The sequence below is a fragment of the Lithobates pipiens genome, unplaced genomic scaffold (assembly GCF_037356315.1).
Source record: "Lithobates pipiens isolate NorthernLeopardFrog02 unplaced genomic scaffold, aLitPip1_a1.2 Scaffold_28, whole genome shotgun sequence".
In the NCBI taxonomy this organism is placed as follows: domain Eukaryota; kingdom Metazoa; phylum Chordata; class Amphibia; order Anura; family Ranidae; genus Lithobates; species Lithobates pipiens.
This window is the reverse complement of record NW_027507789.1, coordinates 206,447,156-206,468,018: the sequence shown is the minus strand read 5'-3', so window position 1 is coordinate 206,468,018 and position 20,863 is coordinate 206,447,156. Positions and strand designations below refer to the sequence as shown.

At 45.7% G+C, this 20,863-nt stretch overlaps 1 protein-coding gene across 1 annotated transcript in view; it reads left to right on the top strand.

Annotated features, from left to right (window-relative positions):
* Positions 1-12,758: 12,758 nt before the first annotated feature.
* The window catches only part of LOC143936060 (peroxidasin homolog), a 93,193-nt gene continuing 85,088 nt past the window's right edge, over positions 12,759-20,863 (top strand). The window contains exon 1 of the mRNA XM_077460369.1: positions 12,759-12,983. Coding sequence (XP_077316495.1) covers positions 12,829-12,983 — 155 coding nt within the window. The 5' untranslated portion in view covers positions 12,759-12,828. The remainder of the gene's footprint in view (positions 12,984-20,863) is intronic.

Sequence of the window (20,863 nt, the reverse complement as noted above, 5' to 3'; positions counted from 1 at the left end):
CACTTGTTGGTGATTCTTCACAAAAAAATAAAATTTTATATCTTTATGTTTGAAGCCTGAAATGTGGCAAAAGGTTGAAAAGTTCAAGGGGGCCGAATACTTTCGCAAGGCACTATATACAGTATATATTACACACACATTTTATTTGTGTGTGTGTGTGTGTGTGTGTGTGTGTGTGTGTGTGTGTGTGTGTGTGTGTGAGATATATATATATCTCTATCTTTCACAATGTTTTTGAAGGAACTTGGCAGGTAGGTTGTTCCAAACATCTTGGAGAATTAAGCACAGATCTGTGGATGTTGGCTGCCTCAAATCCTTCTCTTCATGTCATTCCAGACAGACTCCATGATGCTCATGATGCTGAGATCAGGGCTCTGTGTGGGCCAAACCATCACTTCCAGGACTCCTTGTTCTTCTTTACCCTGAGGCCGGGATTCACACCTTTTTGTGAATTAGATGTGGGATTACCACATCCAATTCGCAATAGCAGGAGAGTTTGAACAGCTCTCTATGGATGTGGGTCCAGTGCGTTTTGGAGAGTGTGTTTTTTGTGCGTCTCTTGGTCCGTTTTTTTATTTTTATTTTTTTTTAGTTCTGAATTCAGCCCAAAATTCGGGCTGAAATCGGACCTAAAGCAGTGAATGAGCCTCAAGATAGTTCTTAATAACATTGGCTTTATGTTTGGCGTGGTTGTCCTGCTGCAGAATAAATTTGGGGCCAATCACACGCCTCCCTGCTGGTATGGCATGATATCTGCCTGTATTTCTCAGCATTGAGCACACACTTGATCCTGACCAAATCTCCAACTGCATTTGCAGAAATGCACCCCCCGAATTTGTAAATAACCTCCACCATGCTTCACAGTTGCCTACAGACACTCATTATTGTAGTGCGCCCCAGCCTTTCACCAACAAATTTCACATTGTGATTCAATCAATCCAGAGCACCCGCTGCCATTTTTCTGCACCCCAGTTCCCATGTTTTTCTGCATAGGAAGTGGAAACAAGGCTATGAGCCCCAACTATGCAGGATAACCTAGGAATCGGGGTGCAGAAAAATGGCAGAAGGCGCTTAGGCCTAATGAGTGAAAATTTAAAATTGGTCCTGCATTCACTTGGGCATTTGTACAGCGGTTGCAAATAGTTGTAAAAAAAAAAAAAAAAAACACACACACACACTATGAGATCTATTTAAAAAAAGCATTCCCGCAGTTGTTAATAATCTCTGTAGTGTCTAATATGTGTATTTTATATGATTGTCAGCTCCATCTGGTGTCCATAATTCCGTGTCATCCTGAGTTTACATAATCTGGAAAAATACTGCATTATGGCCACTAGATGGAGCAGATGATCATAGGAAATACACATATTAGACACTATGGAGCTGGGTGCTTTATATAATATATATGGACCCAGTAGGGTTTTTTATTTTTTATTTCTTTGTATGTGAAGTATCCAGTATAAATTTACAACCATGGACAAAGTTCTTGGTAACCCTACAGCTCCTTGAATGCTTCATTCCTCCTTAGAAGTGATAAAATTTAAATCTGTTGTCTCATGTATCCACAACCTCAATCTTGTAATCGGCCTACCTAGGCCCCAAGGCGATGTATGAGATCCCAGAGTTTTGGTACGGATGGAAGGTGTAGGTCCACCATCCAGCCGGTAATGCCACGTACACACGACCGGACTTTTTGACAGCAAAGGTCCGACGGAACGAGTCCGTTTGACAATTCGATCGTGTGTGGGCTCCATCGGACCTTTGCTTGCCAAAAAGCCGGTGGACTTTAGCAATAGAACATGTTTGAAATTTTTCCACGGGAACTCCGCCGTACCGAGAAATCCGTTCGTGTGTATGCTAGTCCGACGGACAAAAACCGACGCTAGGGCAGCTATTGGCTACTGGCTATGAACTTCCTTATTCTAGTCCAGTCGTACGTCATCACGTTCGAATCCATCGGACTTTGGTGTGATTGTGTGTGGCCAAGTCCGTTCATTCGGAAAGTCTGTCGGAACTCCACCGAAAGACCGTCGGACCTAGTCCCTCAAAGTCCGGGCGTGTGTACGCGGCATTAGTGTTTGAGTGGCTGAAAGCTGTTTTGGTGGAACGGTGCACCGAGTGGTACTAACATTTCGGGCAGTATGTGCCCAGGGAAGAATGCCCAGAATGCAGTCTGTGTTCAGGACATTCGTCCCTGACCTAAATGTTTGCCGTAGCAGCTTTCACCCTCTCGTAGAACTTTACAGGCTCCCGCAGCGGGGCTGGATGGTGAACTTGTGCATGTTACCTGCACCAAAACTCCAGGATCTGATGGACGGGGTCTAAATGACCAATGTGTGTGAGGCCTTTAATGGAGAAAAGCAGTCACTCTGCTGTTTGATATCATTATATCCATCCCACTGACCATGAGCCAGAGAAAGGAGAGTATATGAGAGAAAATTTTAGATAAGCATGTCAAAGGTAAAGGCTTGAAGACCTTCTCCAAGCAGGTTGACGTTCCTGTGACTACAGTTGCAAATATTGAGAAGTTTAAGGTCCATGGGCAAGTAGCCAATCTCCCTAGACCTGGCCAAGAGGAAATACGACCCCAGATTAAACAGAAGGAGAGTGCAAATTGTAGACAAAGAGGTAAAACTGACCTTTGAGGTCAATATACATTATCAGGGTGGGGTGGCACCATGCATCACTTTTTGAGTGACAGCGTACTCCAGAGGTAGGACTCCACTATTGAAGGAAAAGCATATTGACTAACCCCAGTGCTCTACGGCGAATGTCTCTGGACAGATGAGCTAAAGCTGGAGCTTTTTGGAATGCCACATCAGCTCTATGTTTACGACTGAACAAGTAAAGCTTTCTAAAGCCTCATACACACGGTCGGACTTTGTAAAAACTTTTCCGTGGACTTTTGTACAAAGGGCGTGGTCCACAAGTTTGTATTGCATACACACGGTCTGACTTTTTGACAACAAACACGAACGTGGTGACGTCACAACGTACGGACGCCACATCAAAAGAGGACGTTCAATGACTCCAGCGCCACCTTTGGTCAACTTCTGTATTGTAGTTTGATCGTTTGCATTGGTGCTGAGCATGCGTGTTTGTACCTTGTACAAAAGTCCGATGCTTTTGCATACACACGGTCGGACTTTGCTCCATCGGACTTTTGTTGCCAGAAAGTTTGTCCGTTCGCACAGCCAACAAAAGTCCGATGAAAACGGAAAAAGTTTGTCCGATGGAGCGTACACACAGTCGGATGTTGCTCCAAAACAGCTAATTTGCATGTTTGTTGTCAAAAAGTCCGACCGTGTGTACGGGCCTTAAGAAAAAACAATGTACCTACTGTGAAGCATGGTGGAGGCTTTACGTTTTAGGACTGATTTGCTGCATCCGGAATTGGGTACCTTGCCTCTGTGTAGAACTCAATGTAATCCCAAAACTACGAAGGAATTCTTAAACGACAGGTATTGTACAGTGTCAGAAAGATTTGTCTCAGGTACAGGTTATGGGTCCTCCAACAGGCTAATGACCCAAAGCACCATCTGTATGCACTCACAGAATGTCTAAGCATGGAGCATTGGACTATTCCGAAGTGGCCTATGGGCCCTGATCTGAATCCTATTGAAGTTCTATGAAAGGAGCACAAACGTGCAATCGGGAGAAGGCACCCTTCAAGCCTGCAGACATTTACACAAGAAGAGTGGCCCAGACTTTGTGTTGGCAGGAGCCGAAGTCTCATTAAGAGATACAGAAAACGCTTGTGTCTCTGAAGGATGTGTAACAGAATCGTACATTGAGGGTTCCATCATTTCATCGTTTTTGTCCATGTCATTCGCATTTGTTTTATTTAAAATATTCCATTGAATCAAAAATCAAGAGCAAAGTCTGATTTTTAATAAATATGGACTAAACAAGAGTGGGTGTCAGTTTGAAGCTATTTCTGAGAAAATTTTGGGATATATATTATTATTATTTTTTTTTTTGTAACGGTGTGCCAACATATTTGCCCAAATTTCTCCATGGCTGTAGGTTCCCTTTTTTTTATTTTGTTGTTTTTTTTGTTGTGTTTTTTTTTTTTTGTTTTGTTTCTTTTAACCATTTTTAATGGTGACCCGTGCACATTTGGGTCCCTTTTTTATGGTGTTCTGTATACATTTATCATCTTACACCCCCCCCCCCTTTTTTTTTAATGGTAGTTCCCTCTTTATACGTGAGCTTTTCTTCTCCTCTTCCCTTCCTCTTCTCTTTTTCTTCTCACTAGTTTGTGCACTGGTGTGCAGTCATGTTGGAACAGGAAGGGGTCATCGCCAAACTGTTCCCACCAAGTTGGGAGCATGAAATTGTCCAAAATGTCTTGGTACGCTGACGCCTTAAGAGTTCCCTTCACTGGAACTAAGGGGCCAAGCCCAACCCCAAACCATATTCCCCCCCCTCCACCAAACATTTTACTTGGTACAATGCAGTAAAGCAAGCGAACGCCTCTCCGCTGTTCGAGAGTCCAGTGGCGGCGTGCTTTACACCTTCTGCATCCGACGCGTTGCATTGCACTTTGTGATGTAAGGCTTGGATGCAGCTGCTTGGCCATGGAAACCCATTCCAAGAAGCACTGTTGTGCTAATCTGAAGGCCACACGAAGTTTAAGGCCTGTAGCTATTGACTCTGCAGACAGTTGGCGCCTTCTGTGCACTGTGCACTTCAGCATACGCTAACCCCGCTCCATCATTTTACATGGCCTACCACTTTATGGCTGAGTTGCTGTTGCTCCCAGTTGCTTCCACTTTAATACAACTAACGGCTGACAGTGGAATATTTGGTAGCAAGGAAATTTCACGGATGAACTTATTGCACAGGTGACAACCTATCACGGTACACGCTTGAATTCACTGATCTCCTGAGAGCGACCCATTATTTCACAAATGTTTGTAGAAGCCGTCTGCATACCTAGATGCTTGGTTTATTACACCTGTGGCCATGGAGGTGATTAATGCACCTTTTTCTTTTTGTTTGTGTCCCTTAAACACATGGATACCTTTCTAGATCGTCCTGTATACATTTTTTTTTTGCCAGGATCCTATATACAGGTGGAGAAAATAATTATTTGATCCTCTGCAGATTTTGTAAGTTTGCCCACTTACAAAGAAATGAAGGGTCTATAATTGTTATCATAGGTGTATTTTAAATGATAGAGACAGAATATCAACCAAAAATCCAGAAAAAACACGATACAAATGCTATAAGGCTACTTTCACACTGAGGCAGTTTTCAGGTGTTTTAGATCTAGAACTAGGCTTTAAAAAGCACCTGAAAACAGCTTCCTGTTCAGTGCAATGGATGCTTCCACACTGGGGCGGTGCCCTTGTGGGACGTTAGAAAAAATCCCGCAAGCAGCATCTTTGGGGCGGCTTGGGAGCACTATAAATAGCGCTCACAAAATGCCCTTGCCCATTGAAATGAATGGGCAGCGCTTTGAAAGCGCCGGAAAATGGGTCTTTTTTTTTTGTTTTTTTTATGTTTCCGTTGTCACACAACCTAAATAAGCCGGCCTGCTAGCACCCTAAAAGCGACGCTAAAGCACCGCAAAAACAATCAACATTTTAGCGCTGTTTTAGCGGTGCTGCAGTGTAAAAGGGGTCTAAATTAAGTTGCAGTTCAGTGAATAAAATAAGTATTGGATCCCCAAGCAAAACATGACTTGGTGGAGAATCCCTTTTTGGGACGCATGGAGGTGAGACGTTTCTTGTAGTTGGTGATCAGGTTTGCACACATCTCAGGAGGGATTTTGGTCCACTCTTCTTTACAGATCTTCTCTAAATCCTTAAAGTTTCTTGGCTGTCTCTTGGCTGACTCGAATTTTTTAGCTCCCTCCAAAAATTATCGATAGCATTAAGGTCTGGGGACTGGCTGGGCCACTGCATGACCTTAAAGAGGAAGTAAACCCTGATGAGTTTACTTCCTCTTTCATTCCCTGCAAAGGTAAAGCATAATGGACTACTATGCATCGCATACTATCCCATTATGTGTCACTTGCCTGACACAGGAGCCAGCGATGTCACCTCTGTCCCCTGTAGTCCAGCGCATCCATCTTCTCGGTGGGTCTCGCAGCTCCGCCGCTGTCATTCGGCGAAGCCGCGATGAACGTCACTCCCGCGCATGCGCATGGGAGCCGCCACTCGCGGCATATCGCCGTTGACCGCGGCGCACTTGGTGCGCCTGCGCGCCGCTGTCTATGGCGCATGCGCCGTAGACAGCGGTGCCTGTCTTTCGGCAAATATCTCCTAAACCTTGCAGGTTTAGGAGATATTTCTTGGACCTACAGTTAAGCCTTAATCTAGGCTTACCTGTAGGTCAAAGTGTGTTGTAAGGGTTTACAACCACTTTAATGTGCTTCTTTTTGGGCCACTCCTTTGTTGCCTTGGCGGTATGTTTTGGGTCATTGTCATGCTGGAAGACCCATCCACAACCCATCTTCAGTGTTGTGGCTGAGGGAAGAAGGTTCTCCTCAAAGATTTTACAATACATGGCCCCGTCCATTGGCCCCACAATGTGGCAAAGCTGGCCTGTACCTTTAGCAGAGAAACGGCCCCACAGCATCATGTTTCCACCTCCATGCGTGACTGTATGGATGGTGTTCTTAGGGTCATAGTCTGCTTCTTTTTTTATTTTTTTCGTCCTTCAAACATGGCAAGTCGAGTTAATGCCAAAGAGTTCAATTTTGGACTTATCCGACCACAGCACTTTCTTCCAATCCTTCTCTGAATCATTTAGATATTCATTGGCATGACTGTACATGTGCCTGCTTGAGGAGAGGGACTCGCCCTGTTTGGATGAAGAGAAATGCTGACTGACCCTAAGAACATCATCCCTACAGTCAAGCACAGAGGTGGGAACATTATGCTTTGGGGCTGTTTCTCCGACTTTGCTGCATTGAGGAGCCAATGGATAAGGCCAAGTATTGTAAAATCTTGGATGAGAACCTTCTTCCCTCAACCACAATACTGCAGAAAATTTATGGAGGGAGCCCGAAACTTTGATTTGCCAAGAGACAGCCAAAAAAACCGTACGAATTTAGAGAAGATCTATAAAGAAGAGTGGACCAAAAACCCTCCTGAGATGTGTGAAAACCTGATCACCAACTACAAGAAACGTCTCACCTCTGTGCTTCCCAACAAGGGATTCTCCACCAAGTACTAAGTCATGTTTTGCTTGGGGATCAAATAATTATTTTACTCACTAAACTGCAACTCAATTAACATTTGTATCGTGTTCTTTTTTTGGGGGGGATTTTGGTTGATTTTCTGTCTCTATCATTTAAAAACCTATGATTTTTTTTTTATTTTTATGCCCGTGTCCTATATCCATGTAGGACCTTTGTTACGTTTAGACACCCCCTTTTTTGCTGGCAGAAAATCCCGTATACATATAGGACCCCTTTGTTACAGTGCCCTGTATACATTTGGATCCCTTTTTTGTGTGACATTGCCCCATATACACAAAAGTAGAGTACACCCCCTCCACATTTTTGTAAATATTTTATTCTATCTTTTCACGTGACAACACTGAAGAAATGACACTTGTCTACAATGTAAAGTAGTGAGTGTACAGCTTGTATAACAGTGTACATTTGTTGTCCCCTCAAAATAACTCAAAACACACAGCCATTAATGTCTAAACCGCTGACAATAAAAGTGAGTACACCCGTAAGTGAAAATGTCCAAATTGGGCCAAAGGTGTCAATATTTTGTGTGACCACCATTATTTTCCAGCACTGCCTTAACCCTCTTGGGCATGGAGTTCACCAGAGCTTCACAGGTTGGCACTGGAGTCCTCTTCCACTCCTCCATGATGACATCACAGAGCTGGTGGATGTTAGAGACCTTGCACTCCTCCCCGTTCCATTTGAGGATATCCCACAGATGCTCAATAGGGTTTAGGTCTGGAGACATGCTTGGCCAGTTCATTACCTTTACCCTCAGCTTCTTAAGCAAGGCAGTGGTTGTTTTGGAGGTGTGTTTGAGGTCATTGTCATCTTAGAAAACTGCCCTGCGGTCCAGTCTCTGAAGGGAGAGGATCATGCTCGGCTTCAGTATGTCACAGTACATGTTGGCATTCATGGTTGCCTCAATGAATTGTAGCTCCCCAGTGCTGGCAGCCCTCATACGTCTATTTCCCAAAGACAACCTCTGAATATGACGCTGAGCTTTGATCGACCATGTCAAGGCCTGTTCTGAGTGGAACCTGTCCTGTTAAACCGCTGTATGGTCTTGGCCACCGTGCTGCAGCTCAGTTTCAGGGTCCTGGCAATCTTCTTATAGCCTAGGCCATCTTTATGTAGAACAGCAATTCTTCTTTATCGTTCATTGATGGACACAGCAGCTCTTCTTGACCTCGCCCCTGTAGGAGAGGACTAGGCAGAAAGTGTAAAAAAACAGCAACACTTGCACAGTACCGCCCAGGGGGCAGTCCTACTGGCTATAACCCCTCACACTGCATCCAGCAGCTCAGTTCTTTTCTGCCTGGTGTAGGAGAAGGACTTGGCTCCCGGTGGGACCATTGGTCCTGGGAATTTTTTCTTTTTTCTGCATTTTTTATTTCGGTGATCTACAATCAACAGCCAGGCTGGGTGACAGGCTGGATAATATAGATCCTTGTAGTCTCCCTCAGCATGACCATCGAGTGTGAGCAGGCCCTAGTTACGCGCTGGGTCGGCCATGACATGCCCCCGTCTAATCCAGGGGCAGCCGGTGAGCTATATTCTCCGGGGGACACATATGACCGAGCTACTGCTGTCTGTGTCACAAGGTGCCGTGGCCGACAGCCATCCCGTACTGCTCGGATGATGGGTCTGTCTTTGGAATGCGCCCCAGCAGTCCTTGCAGGAGGGCTAAGTATGGTCTGTGGACCAGGCACCTAATAAGTAACTGGCGGACTTGCCCTTCCAGGGAGAGAGGCTATTTGGAACCTCACTGGATGACATTATTAAGAATGTTACTGGGGGTAAGAGCTCGTTACTTCCACAGACCAGAAAAGGGAAGGAGCCACACCGTAGGCAAGTGTCCTCCTTTTCCGCTCAGAAGCGGATTTTTCTCCCCAGTCTGACAAGGTCCCAGTCCGACAAGGTGTCTGCTGAGGGACAAAAGCGTCTCTGGTTTTGCAAATCCTGGGAGAAAATCTGTTTATGCATAAAGGTTTGCCCCTGCCCGACTCTCGGTGGGGGGTCGCCTTCAGGAGTTTGCAGCCCGGTGGACCTCCCTACTTTCCGACCAGTGTGTCTGCGAACTGGTTTCCTCAGGGTACAAGATAGAGTTTCTTGTCCGCCAAACTGATTTTTTCCCTCCAACCTTCATCTTCTTCCGGCTCGTCGGGAGGCCCTGTTTGGGGCAGTACAAGACCTGCTGCTGCGTGGGGTGATAGTACCTGTACCAACACCAGAAAGGTTTCAGAGATTCTACTCCCATCTCTTTGTAGTCCCAAAGAAGGAAGGGGTTAGTCCGGTCCTGAACCTCAAGGCCCTCAACAGCTTTGTGAAAGTACAAAGGTTCAGGATGGAATCAGTTCGCTCAGTAGTTGCTGCACTCCATCAATGGGTTTTTTCTGGCATCCCTTGACATCAAGGACGCATACTTGCATGCCCCTATATGCATCAAGCATCAGAAGTTTCTGCGATTTGCGGTCAGGGACGAGCACTACCAATTTGTAGCTCTCCCTTTTGGCCTGGCATCAGCACCGAGGATCTTCACCAAGGTGCTAGCCCCAATTTTGGCTTTGCTAAGGCAGCAATGGATCGCAATCGTGGGTTACCTGGACGACTTCCTTCTGAGGGTAGCTTCCGCCTCAGAATTAAGGAAGGATGTGGAAATCACCATGCAAACTCGGGAGTTTGGTTGGGTACTGAACCTACAGAAGTTGGTGTTGGTGCCGACTCTATGCCTGGAGTACCTGGGCCTGCTTCTGGACTCCTCAGAGGCAAGAGTTTTTCTTCCTTTGGACAAGCTGCAGACTGTTCAAGCTGCGGTGAAGTTGTTGGTGTCCCGCAGGTGGTTCGCCGCTGCGTTTCTGCATGTGAGTCCTGGGTCTCATGGTAGCCACTTTCGAGATGGTACCGTATGCTCAATTCCACACTCGAGTTTTGCAAAAGGAGATCCTGTCAAGATGGGACAAATCTGCGTTGTCCCTGGATTGTCAAATTCGAGTGAGCCAGCTAGTCAGGGACTCCCTGCTCTGGTAGCTGAGGTTTCCGGCTCTTCGGTCCGGAAGTCGTTCCTTCCTCCTTATTGGACGGTGATCACGACGGACGCCAGCCTGACCGGTTGGGGGGGAGTTTGGAGCTTACAGTCAGCCAGGGTCTGTGGACCCAGGAAGAATCCCGCCTGCCGAACAATGTGCTGGAACTTATGGCGGTGCCTCTCCACATTGTCACAGAGGCTGCAGGGGCGTCTGGTTAGGATCTAGCCGGACAACGCCACAGCAGTGGCGTATGTCAACCATCAAGGAGGAACAAGGAGCTCGGCTGCAGCACTGGAGGTCGCTCACATCCTGTGGTGGGCAGAGCAGTGCGTGCCGGCTCTGTCGGCCGTGTACATTTCGGGCTTGGAAAACTGGCAAGCGAACTACCTAAGTCGTCAGGTGCTGGACCAAGGGGAATGGTCGCTACATCCGGATGTATTTCGGCTCCTTTGCCTAAGGTGGGGCACATCAGATGTGGATCTTTTGGCTTCTCGACTCAATCGGAAGGTACAGAGGTTTGTGGCCAGGTCAAAGGATCCCCGGGTGGACACTGCAGACGCGTTGGTGGCTCCATGGGGGCATTATCGTCTGATTTATGCTTTTCCCCCACTCAAACTTCTACCACGTCTGTTTCACAGAGTGGAGGCCGAGGGGATTCCAGTAATTCTGATTGCCCCAGATTGGCCTCGATGTCCTTGGTACGCCGACACAGTATGAATGGTGGCGGATGTTCCTTGGCGACTCCCAATACGAGAGGACCTTCTGTCGCAAGGTCCAATATTTCATCCTGCTTTACCGTCACTGGCTTTAACAGCATGGCTGTTGAAAGCCAGGTGCTAAGGGACCAAGGTCTGTCAGATTCGGTAATATATGTTGAGGGCACGGAAGTCATCTTCTCGGAATATTTGTCATCGTACGTGGAAGGCCTACATCTCGGTGTGTGCAGCGAGGAGTGGATCAGAAACTTGCATTAAGCACCATTAAAGCGGGAGTCCACCGGGACTCCGCGTTTTTTTTTTTTTTTTTTAAAAGCCAGCAGCTACAAATACTGCAGCTGCTGACTTTTAAATAGTGACACTTACCTGTCCAGCGCGCCCGCGATGTCGACACCCGAAGCCGATCGCTCGCTCGTCTGGCGGGTCCTGCCGCCGCCATCTTGGGTATGGGAATCAGGAAATGGAGCCTTTCGGCTTCATTTCCCGGTTCCCTACTGCGCATGCGCGAGCCGCGCGGCGCAATCCGGACGGTCCCCGCTGCCTCTGGGAGCTGTGTGTTTCCCAACAGGCAGCGTGGCACTTGCTGAAGGGGGCGGGCGCTTGCGGAAAGGGGCGTAACGTACGCCCCTTTCCGCAGAGAGCTAGCCCGGAAGTGGGTGCAGTTACCTGGATTATCCAGGTAACTGCACCCCCCTCCCCCCTGAAAGGTGCCGATTGTGGCGCCGGAGGGGGGGGGATTCCGATGAGCGGAGGTCCATTTTAGGGTGGACCTCCGCTTTAAGGGCCAGATATCAGCTTTGGCTGTCCTTTTTTAGCGTCCCTTGGTGACTTATTCATTGGTGAGTATGTTTCTTCAGGGGGTTTGACATGTGGCCCCTCCGGTTCGACTACCACTACCTCCATGGGATTTGAATCTGGTGCTCTCGGTGCTTCAGAAACCGCTGTTTGAAAACATTAGGGAGATTCCCTTATTGATACTCTTTCAGAAAGTAGTCTTTCTAGTGGCCATTACATCTGCCAGGAGGGTTTCTGAGTTGGCGGCTTTATCCTGCAAGTCTCCCTACTTGATCGTCCACAAGGATAAAGCGGTGCTGCGTCCGCAGCCTTCATTTCTTCCAGAGGTTGTTTCGGCCTTTCATCTAAATGAGGAAATTATGTCCTTGGCCGTCACACCCCAAAGAGGTGGCTTTGCGTTCCTTGGACGTGGTCCGGGCTCTGCGGGTGTATCTGTCTGCTACGGCTCCTTTTCGGGGGTCGGATTCGCTGTTTGTATCAGTGGCTGGTCCGAAGAAGGGACTGACCGTCTCATTGGCCGCCATCTCTCGGTGGATCAGATTGTAGTTCAGGCTTATGCCATAAGGGGACGGGCACCTCCCTTTCCTGTCACGGCACATTCTACCAGGGCAATTTGGTGCCTCGTGGGCTTTCCGACATCAAGCGCCAATTTGGACATTTTCAGTTCGGGGTGTTCTCACTTTTGTTGCCAGCGGTTTAGAAGCTGTACACTCACTACTCTACATTGTAGCAAAGCGTAATTTCTTTAGTTTTGTCACATGAAAATATAGAATAAAATATTTTAAAAAAACGAGGGGTGTACTTACTTTTGTGAGATACTGTATATTTAAGTCCCAGTTTTTTGTTTTGTTTTTTAAGCCCCCTCAGTGAGTTGTGTAGTGGGGGGGCTTTTCTCATCAAAAAACTTGACTCCCATCCAAGAGCAGATTAGGATATTAGGCGCTCGGTGGGACAGATTAGGGGGAAGGCTGCGTCCCGGCTGAGGGGTGTGAGTGACAATAATGAGAACCACATGTCCAGCAGCTCCCTCCTACACAGGCTGGGAGTCGGGGAGGGTGGCTGGCTCAGCAGAGCTGCACAGCACACACTTGTCACCATGCCTTGGCCGTTATATTGCCTGCTCTTCCTTCTTCTCACCCCTCAGCAGGTCCTGTCCTGCCCCAGCCGATGCCTGTGCTTCCGCTCCACCGTCAGGTGCATGCATCTGATGCTCGACGCCATCCCGGAGGTGCCCGTCCACACCAGCATCCTGTAAGTCCCATTCTCATATTTATTGTATAATTGTACGTCTTTACGAGAACATGTGTAACGGCGCAGCGCCAAACCAGATCTGTGCAATCCGGTTGACGCAAAATTTTTAGTACAGCGTCGCACGTCCACACAATTTTTTTTTATTGGATAAGTATTATAGCAAAAATTTAAAAATATTGTTTTTGTTTTTTTTTAAATTGTTGCTCTTCTTTTGTATATAGCGCAAAAAATAAAAAACACAGAGGTGATAAAATACCACCAAAAGAAAGCTCTATTTGTGGGAAAAAAAGGACATCAATTTTATTGATGAAAATTTTTTTTTTTTTTTAGTTTTTTTTATTGGATATGTATTATAGCAAAAAAGTTAAAAAAAACAACAAAAAAAAAACAATATTTATATATTATATTATATAATATTTAAATATTGTTTTTTTTTTATTATTTATTCTTATTAAATCGTCGCTCTTCTTTTGTTGATAGCACAAAAAAAAAAAAATGCAGAGGTGATCAAATACCACCAAAAGAAAGCTCTATTTGTGGGAAAAAAGGACATCAACTTTATTTGGGTACAGCGATTGTCGGTTAAAGTAACATGTTGCAGTTATTAGAACTGCAACATGTATATATATTATAAAATAAAAATATATAATATTTCTTTTGTTTTTGCCAAAAAATTTATATCTGATTTTTAATAACAGACATATTAGTAGTGTTTTTTCTGTTTTTAAAATGTAGGTAAGCCGGAAATTCGGAAATGAACCAATTTGTCAAAATTTGTTAAACAAATTCAGAACTAAGCGAATTGCACATGTTTACAATTCGGAGTTGCAACAATCAACTTCTTTTATTTGCTCCTTTTTGTTCTGTTAAATTTACAATAGGAAGTGTTTTATTATCTGTTTGATACCCGAAAAAAATAGCTGTACAGCCAGAAAACCTGTGATCTGATTGTTTCCTGTGCGTTGTGCCTCTGGACTGTTATCAGTTAGCATTGTTCCCTGCTATCTCCTGTGGCAACTACACACCTCCCTCCTGCTATGGAGAAGAGAGGGAGGTGTTATGTAGTCCTAACACATTTCTTGTCTTAGGCTGGCCATAGACGTATCAAATCTTTGCCCGTTCAGCAGGAACCAGCAAAAATTCAAACCATATATGGGCAGGCTGAATGTACCCAAGCTGATTATTAATCGATCAACTTGGGTACAACCAGCCTGTCAGATTTCACATATGATTATCACTAGAGGCTGCTATAGCCGCTAGAGATAATCACTGTCTTCTCCCCGCCCCCTGCTGGGAGGATACAATAGCTCCATGGAAGGGATTCCCCTGTCAACACTGTGTTGATTTGGGGGGGGGGATCTCGCAAATTTTTTTCCTGCAACCTGTGGCTGCAGACAAGTAGTGGTGGATATTCTAGATCGAAACCGAAAATTCAGGAAGTACTTGACGAAACAGAAACGGACAGTTTTTAATTTTTATATATATATATATATATATATATATATATATATATATATATATATATATATATATATATATAAATGTATTGTATTCGACTTTTTAACCACTTAAGGACTGAGCCTCTTTTTGAGATTTGTTGTTTGCAAGTCAAAAACTGTTTTTTTTTTTTCCTAGAAAATTAGTTAGAACCCCCTAACATTATAAAATTATTTTTCTAACACCCTAGAGCAGTGATGGCGAACTTTGGCACCCCAGATGTTTTGGAACTACATTTCCCATGATGCTCATGCACTCTGCAGTGTAGTTGAGCATCATGGGAAATGTAGTTCCAAAACATCTGGGGTGCCAAGGTTCGCCATCACTGACCTAGAGAATAAAATGGTGGCCGTTGCAATACTTTCTGTCACGCCGTATTTGCACAGCGGTCTTACAAGCGCACTTTTTTTTTGGGGGGAAAAAAATAAATTTTTTGAATTAAAAAAATAAAACAACAGTAAAGTTATCCCATTTTTTTTTTTTTTATATTGTGAAAGATAATGTTACGCCTAGTAAATTGATAACCAACATGTCACTCTTCAAAATTACGCCCGCTCGTGGAATGGCGACAAAATTTTACCCTTAAAAATCTCCATAGGCGAAGTTTAAAAATTCTACAGGTTGCATGTTTTAAGTTACAGAGGAGGTCTAGGGCTAGAATTATTGCATTGGCTCTACGGATCGCGGCAATACCTCACAGATGTGGTTTGAACACCATTTTCATATGCGGGCGCTACTCACGTATGCGGTTGCTTCTGCACGTGAGCTTGGCGGGACGGGGCGCGTTTAAAAACATTTTTTTACACTGTGTCACTTTTATTCCTATTACAAGGAAAGTAAACATCCCTAGTAATAGAATTAAAGCATGACAGGTCCTCTTCAATATGAGATGTGGGGTCAAAAAGACCTCATATTTACACTAAAATGCAATAAAGAAAAATAAAAAAAAATGTCCTTTTAAGAGCTATGGGCAGAAGTATGGTTTGACATCGCTTCCGCCCTGCAACGATGTGGAGACGGGCGGGGGCCATCTTCCCCTCACTCATCTCCATACCCAGCAAGGGAGAAGATCCGATCGCCTCCGCTACTGCCGAAGGCTCCGGTGAACGGCGGAGGGCACCGGAGCATGACGGGAGGGGGCCCTTTCCCACCTCCGATAAAAGTGATCTCGCTGTGAATCCGCTGCAGAGACCACTATTATCGGAAAGCGGACCGTCGGCCGAAGAAGTGGATACCCGGTTTATAGCAGCTAGTTGCTGCTATAACACCGATATTCCTCTTCAAACTTAGGACGTATATCGGCGTGCAGCGGGCCGGTTAACCACTTAAAGACTGCCCACTGCATATATACTGTGGCTGGGTGTCTCTATTGCACTAAACGATGTACGTTGTTTCGTGTGATGGATACAGGGGGGGGGGGGGCGCGCGCTTGTGGCATGGCGCTGTAGCCAATGCACGTGCCCGTGGGGTGCGATGACCATAGGCAAACCCGCAATTGCTCCTCACAGTGGGAGAGCGGAGATCTACCTATGTAAACAAGGCGGATCCCCCTTCTGACAGGGGAAGAGAGTGAGATCAGCTGTTCCTAGTGATCTCTCTCCTCCTCTTCTCGGCCAATCGGGTCTCAGCTTGCTGATTGGCCGGGAGCAGAATCAGGAAGATAATAGCGAAGATTAATTTGCTATTGTCACACAACTGGGTGGGATCAGGGTGCAGTGCCCACCCTTTTTGAAGCCTATTAGATCCTCTGGCTCTAATCACGTGCTTCGAAAAAAAAAAAAAAATCCCCCATTGGAATCCATGCATCTGGTGCCTTGTATGTAGCTTAGGGGCCGGGCGCATGGATAAGGGGGTGGGGGGGCTGTATGGACGGGCCACCACTGGTGACAGCGCTGCCTAGTACAGTTGTCACCCTAGGACAGGAAATGTGTTAAAGGCAGGATCTCCCAACAAAGGGGGAAAAAAGTGTGAAGAAAACAAATGCAGCGACCACATCAAAGGAGCTGTGAGCTACAATTCTATCAGTTTTTGTTCCAAGCTATTTATTTTTATTTTATTTTTTTTGTGTTGGGGGTGGGGGTTAGACCTGTGGAGGTGTGGCTACACATGGCTCCTAATTTGTTAAATTCTTCCACATGTGACCTCATGGATTCAGAGCTTTCTGAACCAATGACCCAGAACACCGAGAACACCGATGTTCACCATGACAGTCACGCATTCATTTAAATATTAAAAATAAGCAAAAAAAATAAATAATAATAACTGAAAAAAATAAATTACTTGCACGTGATTGGATGATTGACACCAGCGCGCCTCCACTTTGTTTTAGGCCTGGTTTACACCAGGGCAATTTTAGTGCTTTTTGCACTTTGCAGATTTGCTCTACAGACCATTTAACATGGTTTCCTATAGTGCACATCTGCAAAAAGCACTTAAAATTGCTTAGATGTGAATGAGGACTTAATAACTTGGATAGAAAATGGACTTTGCAATGAGCAAAATTCCCCTCCCTTAGGCTGGGTTCACACCTATGGCATTTTTAGTGCTTTTTTGCATTTTGCAGATTTGCACTACAGTCCATGTACCACGGTTTCCTATGGAACACGTTCTGTAGTGCAAATATGCAAAATGCAAAAAGCACTAAAAATGCCATAGGTGTGAATCCAGCCTCAGTTTTGCAGAAACACACTACCGTCCATTTAACATGGTTTCCTATGGATGTAGTTCACATCTAGTGCATTTTATGGAACAAGGACTTTTTTTTTCTGCTTTTTGGTTCCATAGACTTCAATGGATTGAAAAAACGCAAAATGCACCTGCAATATGCAAACTGCAACCTGCATTGGTGTGAATCGGGCCTTCGCTCTCTTTCCCACTGGTGCGATTTGACAGTTCACCCCGTTTCCGGCAATGCAACCGTTCAAATTGTTGCAACTCAAGTCGCTGCGACTTTGATGAAGGTTCCTGCACTACTTTGTAAGAATTTCGCTGCTCCATGAAGCCGCAATGAAATCAGAGGTGCAAATTGCAACTGACCCGTGGCTTTGAAATCGCGCTGAAGTAGTGGCATTTCAGAGCAGCATTGGTGTGAACCTGGGCTTAAAGGGCTTGTAAACCTTTCTCGTTTTTCACCTTAATGCATTCTATGCATTGAGGTGAAATTTTTTTTTTAATGCAGCAGTGCCCCGGAGTCCCCCTTATACTTACCTGAGCCCCAAAATTTGCGCAACGGGAACGAGCACACCAGCTCTGGCCAGTGTCTCATGTCCTGATTGGATAGATGGATAGCAACACAGGCATTGGCTCCCGCTGCTGTCAATCAAATCCAATGACGCGGGGGGCGGGGCCGAGTCAGGCATTCGCGTCTATGAACGCAAGGTAACCGCACGCCCGCAAGGTAACCCCCAGGGAAAGTGCTTCTCCTAGGGGTTATCTGATGTGGGGAGGAGCCGCGAAAGCCACCGGGGGAACCCCAGAAGAGGAGGATCGGGGGCCACTCTGTGCAATATGAGCTGCAAAAAACCCTTACAATCACTTTAAGGAAATAAGTGTAAATAAAGTGAAAATTGACTTTGAAAGTGAACATACTTTACTGCTTTAGGCCCTTTTCACATGGGCTTGTCCATGTACGGACTCCGCCTTACTCAGCGGGGGGAATCTATTCGTTGGTCCCCGCTGAGCAGGTGGATGATAGGTCCGTCTCCGCTCACTGTGCTGAGATGGACCCGTCAGAGCTCCGCTCTCCTCTATGGGGAGATTGGATTAAAATGGACCGCCTATACCTTTTCACCCATTCCCATCTCATCCCATCCAAACCTGTGGATTTCACGGATCGGATTGGATAGCAGTGGAAGTCACCGCTCCAAAGGAGGGAATGGAGGGTCCATTCGGGTCCACCTAAAAAACTGACAGGCGGACCTGATCTGAAAGCCCGTGAAAGGGGCTTTAAGGCCCCATTCACAGTTGTGAATGAGACCGGTAGTGACTACATGAGGGAGACCCAGCAGGGGTTCCCCCCGGTGATTAGCTGCAGCAATGGGAGGCTGACAGTCCCCACCATACCTCCCAACATTCTGAGATGGGAATGAGGGACACCTACTAGCAAACGTATGTAGGCATAGGACACGCCCCCTGTCATGCTCCCTTAGAGGAAAATTAACCCAAATTTTTTTTACAAATGCAGCAATTTTGAAATTGGATTGGAGGTTTAGCGCTGGGAAACACTTTTTGAAAGATAAAAAGTGCATTTTATATACAACTTTTTAGATCAGACCAAAATGAGGGACAAATGAGGAGGAAAGAGGGACAGAGGGACATTTGCTCCAAATCAGGGACAGTCCCTCAAAATCAGGGACAGTTGGGAGGTATGGCCCCCCTACAGCTAATCATGGCCACACACATGTAATCACTCATTGAGCGATTACCTGTAAATGATCGGCCCTGGACACTGACAAATAAAGAGATAAATCTCCAGCAGGGACACTGCAGGGGGTTCCAATCCTTCCCTACTCCATCCAACATTTTAAATAAAAAAAAGATTTACTGTGTGTATATATAATATATATATATATATATATATATATATATATATATATATATATATATATATATATATATATATATATATATATATATATATATATATATATATATATATAAAACCCTTTCATTGCCACCAGAGTTGAAAGTTGAACGTTGTGGGAGTTCCTTCTACAAATATTATGTTTGAGTTGTATGTGGAGTAGTGGTGAAGCCCCTTCCTCCCCCCCCCCCCCCCCCCCCCGTAATGGTGTACACAGCGAGACCGCGGCGTTCATAAGTTCAGCACCTGCGTAGCGTCTCCGCTCTCCAGCTCCATAAACATAAGTCTCTCAGAGAATTCCCGGCGGGTTCTGCGCTCTGTACGATGATTACAAGCAGACGGACTGGAGACTGGAGCGCAGCGCTTTTTGTCCGCAGGCCAGACATGTTCAGGAATGCATGATGTAAGGCAGCGACAAGTTCGCCTGTCGTCATCTGAATGTCTTCCTGGGATGGAGCCACAGCGATTTGCGTAAACGCCGCTGACAGGGTGACATGTGTAATCACTTTGAGCTGGCTGGAGGAGCTGTAAAGAGGACCGGTCACTGCTGTGTTAATGGATATAATAGAATCTTCTGCTTTCCATTATTATCATTTATGAAATTTGGCAGTTGGTGTGGAGAAGACTCTGGAGCTAGGAGTTGACACTGGGTGACCCATTGAGATCGGGTAGTTACTGCCCCTTCAACTAGCTAACCACACATGTCCCATCTCCTATGTGATCATAACAATGTCATTGTTACATGGTCAGTGCTGATCACATCTGGTATGTATCCCAGCTCCTGAGTGATCATAACAATGTCATTGTTACATAGTCAGTGCCAAGGCCGTTTTTAATATTGATTGGACCCTGGGCAAACATTTTCTTGGACCATCCCCCCTCCATGCAATTTCATTCTCCACACGCTCTGAGACATACAATTAATAGCAGCTAGACTCAAAATCAGTTTATTGAATCAGACCAGGCAGCGATTGTGATTGGTTGCCAGAGGTTACAGTGTATTATTACCGCTCACTGACTGGGTGTTAGAGGTAGCAGCACACATTACAGCTCACTGATTGTTTGCTTGAGGTTCAGCACATGACTTCTGCTTGTTGATTGGTTCCTAGAGATTACTGTACATCAATACTGTTCACTGATTGGTTGCTATAGGTTACTGGGCATCCTTACCACTCACTAACTGGTTACTAGAGGTTGCTACATATCCTTACCGCTCAATGATTAGTTGCAAGAGTTTAGAGCACATCATTACTGCTCACTGATTGATTGTCAAAGGTTATTGCACATCATCTCCTCACTGTCTGCACACCATGGACTGGGGAGGTGTGGGGACCCATCGATAGGCAGAAAACTCCTAGAGATCCCAGGACTCCTGGGATCAGTGGCAATGCTGGGGAGGGGGGTGTGTGATTAGTGGCAATGCTGGGGGGTTAATGGGATCAGTGGCAGTGGTGGGGGGATGGGATTAGTTAGGAGGCAGTACACTGTGGCAAATTCTGAATAGTGTAGAGCAAAGCTGGAAATCTTTGGCAAGTATAAAGTGGGAGATTCTACAGTGACCACCAATGGGAGGGGTGAATTTGCACTGACCACCATGTAACAGGGGATTTTACACCCCCCCCCCCCCCACCAATATAAAGAAGGATTTCTACACTGACACCAATGTAATATGAGCATTTACACCAACCACCAGTGTACGGGGGGATATATATTTCTGCACAGTTCTGTACTAGCAGTAACAGTGCAGGGTGGCTGAAGGATGGGGGAGTACAGTAATATCAGTGCAAGGTGGCTGAAGGAT